The sequence below is a fragment of the Gymnoscopelus microlampas genome (genome assembly GCF_963454915.1).
Source record: "Gymnoscopelus microlampas genome assembly, chromosome: 18".
In the NCBI taxonomy this organism is placed as follows: domain Eukaryota; kingdom Metazoa; phylum Chordata; class Actinopteri; order Myctophiformes; family Myctophidae; genus Gymnoscopelus; species Gymnoscopelus microlampas.
This window is the reverse complement of record NC_139955.1, coordinates 15,708,095-15,716,979: the sequence shown is the minus strand read 5'-3', so window position 1 is coordinate 15,716,979 and position 8,885 is coordinate 15,708,095. Positions and strand designations below refer to the sequence as shown.

General features: G+C 41.7%; 1 protein-coding gene across 1 annotated transcript in view; it reads left to right on the top strand.

Annotated features, from left to right (window-relative positions):
- The first annotated feature begins 1,380 nt into the window (after nt 1-1,380).
- The window catches only part of ppid (peptidylprolyl isomerase D), a 10,931-nt gene continuing 3,426 nt past the window's right edge, over nt 1,381-8,885 (top strand). The window contains exons 1-7 of the mRNA XM_084041909.1: nt 1,381-1,557; nt 2,909-3,049; nt 3,340-3,446; nt 3,816-4,004; nt 5,786-5,908; nt 6,940-7,046; nt 8,046-8,187. Coding sequence (XP_083898035.1) covers nt 1,473-1,557; nt 2,909-3,049; nt 3,340-3,446; nt 3,816-4,004; nt 5,786-5,908; nt 6,940-7,046; nt 8,046-8,187 — 894 coding nt within the window. The 5' untranslated portion in view covers nt 1,381-1,472. The remainder of the gene's footprint in view (nt 1,558-2,908; nt 3,050-3,339; nt 3,447-3,815; nt 4,005-5,785; nt 5,909-6,939; nt 7,047-8,045; nt 8,188-8,885) is intronic.

Sequence of the window (8,885 nt, the reverse complement as noted above, 5' to 3'; positions counted from 1 at the left end):
TAATAAACAGAAAATATTTTTTTTTCGGTAGGTGTCAAAATCTCAGCCAATCAGGAGAAAGTACCAATTTTTAAGCTTCATTTTTATAGTGTTCCAGTTCCAATTGTGCATGCTCATTTCTTAGTGTCATCACTTCCAATTTCACTTGTTTAATCTATATCCTGATTGAGCTCTCTATCCTGATTGGATAAAATTGGAAATTAAACTGAAACTGAAACGAAAATGCATTTTCTGTTTTATAAAGAGCTGGAGAGACATGGAGACACCTTATATGGACAGGACACTCTATAGTAACGAGCACTATCAGAACATAGACCAATTTTGCAATTATTTGAATAATTGCAAATCACTTACCCTACCTTTAAGTGAAGGACCGAATTTATCACTATTTCCTCTGATCACCACAAATTGACAGGGAAGCACAAACGAAGGGGGCACACAATTGACAGGTGCGTTGTGGTGAGGGGTAATGAATCACACCACCTGCCAATAGGCTCTATGCACAGCAGCCATATTGGGAATGAATTGGGCCCCTTCCTTACTTCCTTCACAGGTGTTACCAATGATACTAATTAAGGCTCTGTTCCATTTAGTGTGGCATAGTGGTTGTCTTATTTTCAAGGACCCCCATAACTCTGAGAGTACCATTTGGTTCCATTTGTACACTCTCAGAGTTACACACCCACCATAAGGGGCCATTTGGGAACAAAAATGGAGTGTTTCTAGTAAGCCAACATGCACAATATCAGCATTGGTAACACCTGTGAAGGAAGTAAGAAGAGGCCCAATTTCTTTCCAATATGGCTGCTGTGCATAGAGCCTATTGTGTGCCCCAAACATTTGTGCTTCCCAAAAGGAAGTTTGGATTTATTCAGTCCTGCACTCATTACAGGCCCCTCGCACGGAGCACTTTTATGCCGCGCAGATCACTGTGCTAACCGTAAACGGGTGGGACCGATGTGTATTTTGAAATACATGAAATGTATGTAAGATCACAGACATTCTAAGGCTAGAAATGTATTGACAGAAAGTAGCTTTTTATTAAACAAAATCTATGCAGATATAAAGAGGATGACTCAAGCTTTCCGTACAGCTGCAATGTTGGTGAGTTACCTTAAGGTCGTTTAATACTATCAGATAGGACTTTCTGTTTGGATGTATGGGCTGTCAAGGGTTGGTATTGCAACTCTAGATTCCAGATATTAAAAAGTTGCTTGCGGCTAGAGCTAAACGTACAATATCACGTGGCTGTTGATTGTCGTGATGTCTCCTTGTTGCCAATGAAACCAGGGCAAAATCCTACCCTATGCTCAACGAACCACGGTAATCTCGCGGTGTACGAGATCATGTGGTAACCACTGACCAGACGCACCACACCACCGCCACCACCAGGACAACCGGTTCACTGGGAGCATCGTAGATCTAGTCATTAGATAAATTATCGTCTAAAATTAACCTTTATTCATTCAAAAATGTCTCACGAAACACCGTCCAACAGGCCTGCTAACTCCGCAAACCCCCGCGTATTCTTTGACGTAGACGTTGGTGGTGAAAGAGGTCAGTTTATTGGAACTGTGTTAGCCTGGTTAGCTTAGCATCATCTCTCTGCTTCAGTTTACTGTTGTAGAAATACAAAAAGACCAGGGTTGCCATGTCCGCTTATTATAAGCGACCGTGGGCTTGTGTTTAGTTGCGTGCTGTGTTTTGGGGGATTATTTGTAGCTGCTTATTTCTAAAGTGTAGTTGTTGTTTGGACTTGCAATGTTTTAATTAGGCTACTATTTAAACTAGTGGTTCTCAGATATGTTCATAAACGTTTTGTGCCTGGGGAGCATTTGTGTTGTTAGAATGTTTTTGAGTTTTTGAGTTTTAGAAATTGTAGATTGATTATTTTCAAATAGCCGATGTATAATAGGGTTAAAGTGCTCGTGTGGCTTCTTTTGGGCTTGTTTTCCTAGACCTGGTTGCTTATTTCTCTCACAAAACCTGGCAACACTGAAAAAGACACTTTCATTGATCCACCACCTTATCAATCAGCTCGATTAATGTTTGATTAATGCACATTTTTAGTTCTTAATCGCTGTTAGTGTATTAGAGGAATGAGAGTTCATGTTATGATTGATCCATTTCAAGTGAAATAAGTGTATTTTAGGTGGATTAATAATTGCAGTGGTGGAGGAAGTACTCATATATTTTACTTAAGTAAAAGTAGCAATACCACAATATAAAATACTCAGTTACAAGTAAAAGGCCTGTGTAAAAAATGTTACTTGAATAAACGTACAAAAGTATTAGCATCAAAATATGCTTAAAGTACCAAAAGTAAAAGTACTAAAATGTTTGAAAATAGCCGAGCTAGTAGATCGGCTATTTGAATTTATATCTGCGAGTAGAAGTAAAAGTATTGAAAATTGGAAATACCTCAAAGTGTACTTAAGTACAGTTTGGGTAAATGTACCTAGTTACTTTACACCATTGATTCATTGAAGTGGAGCTTAATCCATGTCAGTGAATGAACCACATGTTCTTGTTAATTTTCCAGCATTCATTTTGACTAATTTGTGACAGAATTCACAGCTGTGTTATTACTCAACAGAACAGTCGTGCTAAACTGTTTATTACACAACACTATCTACTGTGTTTGTATTGGCACGGGAACAGTGTTTCTCAGCCGCTGGTTCGGGGACCCTAAAGTGGGTCAGAAGATGTTCTGACAGGGTCACAAATAAATGCCTGTTTTAATGAAGAAATAGTGTATTATGATAGAATATCAGCTCTTATTTGACTTAATAATCATTGCTAAATCTGGTTCCCAGTGTAAAACCACTGACCTAAATAGGCCAGCCACTGGTTGCCGTCTCATTTTCCAGTTGAACCTCCCAGTAATGTTCATCTTTTTCCCCCTCAGTTGGAAGAATAGTTCTGGAGCTGTTTGCTGACATCACCCCCAAGACTGCTGAGAACTTCCGGGCGCTCTGCACGGGAGAGAAAGGAACTGGCCAATCCACAGGGAAACCGCTGCACTTCAAAGGATGTCCGTTCCACAGGAGTAAGTAGCAGAACAACAACTTTATGATGATGTGGACTACAGCGTTGGTCCTCAACCTTTTCATAATTGAACTGGGGAACCCCCCCCCCCCCCCCCCCATTAGTACTTAAGTAGTAGTTGAGGCATTGAATGTATCGGTTCCACAGATAAATATTGTGAAAATAGCAGTTGCGAGGCATTGTGAGCTTGGAGATCGTCTATTTTCTATTTTAAACAATTTTATAACAGATTAAATTGATTAGTTTGATTAACTGTTGTTGCACCACTATAAACTGTTATTCTGTCATTAGTTATCAAGAAGTTCATGCTCCAGGGAGGAGACTTCTCTAACCATAATGGCACCGGAGGCGAGAGCATCTATGGAGAGAAGTTTGCAGATGAAAACTTCCATTATAAGGTGAAGCCTTTGTTGTTTGAATGCTGTTAATGTTTAATGAGACCACAGTGTTCTTTTACCACATAAGATCTATTTTATACTTTTGGATATTCGAAAATTGCCGATCTACAAGCTCAACACGCTGCATTGCGACACGTTGTGAGCTTGTCGATTTGCTATTGTTAAAAATATAGAAAAGGTTTGAGGAATTTAGAACATTTCGTCTCTGTCGGGTGGAAATTCATTTACGAAAAAAACAAAGTTAAAATGTGGAGATAAGAGGTTTCTGCCCGACAGCAACGGTTTACATTTTTTAATGACATGCCCAAATTAGGGACACCAGGGTTAATGTGGTTAATGTATATTCTTTGGTTCTGGTCCTCCATACAGCATGACAAAATGGGTCTGCTCAGCATGGCCAACGCAGGGCCAGACACTAACGGCTCTCAGTTCTTCATCACCACCGTGCCCACCCCTCACCTGGACGGTAAACATGTGGTGTTCGGTCAGGTGCTGAAGGGCATGGGGGTCGTCAAGACTCTGGAGGACATGGAAACTAAAGACGACACCCCTGTTAAGGTAAAAAAAAAAGGAGTGATTGAGTACATGAATGAATGAGTGAATGAATCTCCTCTTCATACGTCCGCATTATTAAAGTCACTTTTTCAGGTCCGAGTTCGGAGGACTATGAGGCAGATTTGTAATGGAACTCATTCTGACGCAACACAAATCTAAGTTGTTCAAGCCGACCCAGTCGGCGTGCCACTCGGGTGGTGCAGAGGTAAAGTACCTGTCCACCAACACAGAGTTTGAAACCACAGTGGTGCACCTGGCTTGGCCCAGAGTCAGCACAATTGGCCGTATTCGGGGAGAGAAGCCTGGTGGGGAAGGTGGCTGCAGGGGGTGTTGAATGGGAGGAGTAGGAGAGAGTCGCTACATCCTCTCTGTGGGGCCCCTGAGGTGAGCTAGTAGGGTACAATAGCAGTGGCAACACAGACATGTGTGGGGAGGATTAATTGGCATAATGACTAATTCCGGGGGGGAGAAATTACTGGCTACTCAGAAATAAATTAAAACAAATCTAGTGATAAGGAGTAGGAACCTCATCCACTGTAATATTTCCTCTACAGCACAAGGACACAACTGGGTCAAACAATCATGAACAAAGTCATTCTGAGTTTGGACAAGTCATTAAATTCAGGATCATGGAGCTTAATCAGACGGTAACATTTGGTGGCGTGTAGCGGCCTGAAAATATAGTACAGTATAAGCCCTTTCACTAGAACTTTCAACCTGGGGGTTGGGCATCTACGGAATTGCAACAATACTTGCAACAGATTGTAACCAACTGTAAAATCAGTGAAAAAAATCACAGTAATTCTAATTATTCCCCTCGAACTGGATACATTTTGTGTCTTTATCATCAGGTTTCTATGGTAACACCACTATAGTAATCAGGCATGTCAGATGTGCAACTAATTTCTAGTCCTTGTTTTGTCTTGGTGGACAAGTCTCGTTTAATACTTGCCAGCTTTTCTGCTCCATTACTGAGTACTCTCACTAGTCTGTCTTTTGTGTGAACTTTGGAAACTCAAAAACTTTAATAGATTGTGGGGGGGAAAATAAGATGTGAAACTAATTTTGAAGAAGCTGGTCTCTTCAACCAAGAATGAAAATAGTGTGTCTAACTTGTTTGCTCTTGGTTGAGTGTAACCCTGGGGAATGATTCAAACCCATTAAAAGATACAGCTTATCAGAATAATGTTCCTTACACAATACACACTGGGAGCGTGTCTTTAATTTTTCTTTAAATGTTTGTCAAGAGTACACTCATACAGAACGCAAATATTGTGTAGCGATAAAGCGACGTCATTCATTTTTCCCCATGAATAAAAACACCAACCTGTGAATGAGGCATCAACTATTATGAAAAGTTTAATGTGAAACATGCTGATTAATTTTAGGATCTTTCATTTGTCACGTTACCAATGTGTAAAGACCTTTTAAGAGTAACTTGCGGTAGTTCAGGCAGGGCACGGAAGTTAAACCGGCACCACACTCATACGCCATCCAAACACGCCCACTGTTACGGACCCGGCCTAGATGAAACCCTGGCACAGCTTGACTGAATGGGACTGCCCTCTTCCCAGCACCCAAAAACCGCCAGCAACCAAATTAGACAGCCGTATGAAGGGTTTATTTAACCACACACACAATGTATATACATATAATGTTCGCCTTTCCCCTCCAAATGTTTGCCTATTATGACATGCCCAGAATATGGACACTAGGGTTCAAGTGATTAATGTAGTCATTGATTTAAATCATGTATCTGTATTTGTCCTCTCTCGTCTGTCCAGCTGTGTGTTATAGCAGAGTGTGGAGAACATAAGGACGGAGACAACTGGGGTGTGGCCCCAAACGACGGCTCAGGGGACATCCAGCCTGACTTCCCTGAGGACTCCGACGTCGACTTCAAAAATGTAATTAGTTCATCAGACCATGAATTTTAAACAAGTGATGATGACTCATGTTGCTGTGGGAGATATAAAAGCTATAATTTATACTCTGGGGGCGTGTGAGGGGGTGAGGTGGTACAGGGTGGTCCTGGGGTGGGTGGGTGGGTGGTGAATGATGGGGTGTGGGCGGCTTTCAGGTAGGAACTGCTTGGTACAGTATGGAAGATGAGGGTAAGAAGGACCCAAACGCCCGAAGGCAAGGGTGTTCTTTCTAGTGGCTAGAATAGGGACGCGAGGGTTCATGTGGTTATTGAGGATATAATGATGAATCATATTTTCAATTAAATCAAATAGAATTATAATTAAAGAATACAATACCATTTGAGTGGTTCAATATTACTTTTGAAGGTTGATGATGGACCTTTGCCTATTTTGCTAAAGATAGTAGTTGATTAATCAAATTTAGAGGTAGGCCAAGTGTACACTGCAAATGTGACAAAAATCAACCATAAAGGCTACAAATAATGCATTTCAATTTACAACCTTTGCCATCTTATTTTTTACGTATTGGAACATGTTTAAATGAGTCATATAGTGTGTTTTGCTGTGGTAATCCACTATGAATCCAACCCTCCAGTGGGATCCTGGTAATCCTGATTTGTTTTGGGGGGGATTTAACTGATCCCAATACAATGTTTTTGTTTTGAACTACCCGTTTTGAAGATCTTATCCAGATTAAAGCTTGGATTTGATTTCCTGATTTCCCAAACCGTTTTTTGTTTTGTTTTGAACGACCCAAAATACAAATCTGATCAGATCAGATCGGAATTCAAGTTTTGAACTTGTGGGCCCTGGCTATGTTAGATTCGACCACCAGAGGGTGCTGACAAACCCAAAACAAACGTGAGATGAAACACATCCACTTGGCTGAACTATGCACCTTGTTCTATTTGTATTTTATATTAAACAGCAGAACGTTTTACTCTCATGTTGTCATTAGCTTTTAAAAACTCAAGTGGTGGAAGTCTTATTTCAGTTTATATCTCACCTCCCAGGTGGAGCAGGTGGTGTCTGCGGCTGAGGGCATCAAGAACATTGGAAATGACTTCTTCAAGAAGCAGGACTGGACATCTGCTGTCAGCAAATACTCCAAATCTCTCAGGTCAGACACCAAGCTGCATCTCTGATTCTGACTCCTTCATGACAACTTGATTGTGTGTGCGTGCAGTTCTTGGAGGTCCGCGGCCAAATACATGTTAATTGTCGGGGTCGTTGACATGAAAACGCTCCGTCAGCCCTGACAGTTCTGGTCTTTCATTTGTGATGCTCTTGTTGCCGTTTGCTCTCTGGTTGGGCGATCAGTTGGATGCAACAAAACTAAATAAAAGTTACAGAAGTTAGGGTTCCAATAACAATGTCTTTGTCCAGCTTGTCTTCCAAAAGGGGGAACAACCCTCCTTATCCCATTGTTGGCATTATTGCACTAAGTTCCTCTGTCCTTTTCTGTGCCTATTGAGTTCTTGTCTCAGGTGAGTCTCATCAGGTGATTATGAGTTCTCCTGCCTGCCAAACTCATGATGTCACACAGTCAGCCCTCACACAACAACCAGTTTGAGATGGCAAATGATTAACTAAACAGGACTTGACAGAGTGTGACCTTCTAATATTATTTCATAGTGAGTTCGATGCAGAATCTGCGGATTAGTACATAACATGATTAGTACATAACTAATACATAATGGAATTCATTGCGAATTGTTATGGATGAGTTGTTCATCTGGAGATGATACTATCGATTATTTTCTTAGCGATTATTCTATCGATTAAGGACATACACGTCATTTCACCAATTACAGGCCGGCACCGGCTGAGTCCAATCCTGGTGCGTGTTTGATTTGTCCTCGGGCAGGTACCTGGCAGCGTGATTTAATATGAGAGTGACGACACTGGTGTTGACTCCCATCGTAAGAATGGAATGCGGAAATGCTCGTTCCATCTCAACGGTATAATTCCAATGTCTGGAACTACAGCCCATAGCGGCCCGCATTGTGGCAAGATCAAAGCGTGCCATAACTCTCTCTCTCTCTATGGGTCTGGTACCTAGAGGTGTGTGTGGAGAAGACGAGGTGTCCTCATATGTGTTTGATATGTCCTCCTGCAGGTACCTGGAGGCGTGTGGAGAGGAGGTGGACGAGGAGAAGCAGCAGCAGCTGGAGCCCACGGCGCTCAGCTGCATGCTGAACACTGCAGCCTGTAAACTGAAACTCACACTGTGGCAGGACGCCGTGGACAGCTGCACTGAGGTCACACGCCTAACACATGCATGCACGCCTAATGCAGCGCACACATACACACACACTAGAGATGCGCGGATCGCGGTTGCCGCAGTTAACCGCAGTTTGGGTGGATTTGGGTCAATCAAATATAATAATTAATTAATATTGGATAAACCGCGGGTGAAATAATGCAGGAGTTAAATGAATGATATCAATCTATAGGCCTATTATAGCGTCATTTTACATCAGGCACAAATTAGCCGGCAAGGGGTCTTTGAACAGCAGGCAGCCAGTGTTGCCAGATTTTGCGAGAGAAATAAGCAGCCAGGTCTATGAAAACAAGCCCAAAACAAGCGCCAAATTAGCCCAAAAGTCGCTTATAAAAACAGGCATGGCAACAAAGCTGTTGAAAGTGAAAGTAAAGTTTATGAAGCTCCGTCTTGTTGTTATCATAGATATGGATTGTATACAGTCACTACATCGCAACAGACAGTGGCGAGTAACATTGTATATAAGAAAACTAACGTCAGGAAAATAATAATATTTTGATGCGGTTGGTGCGTATCTAGAAATAGGATGGTATAATTAACGCGGTTGGATGGCGGGTGGATAATGAACATGTATATGCGGATTCGGGTGACGACAAACCCTATCCGCGCATCTCTAACACACACACAAACACTGTGATGTAATTTACGTGCCATTATGTTTATGGACAAAACTTG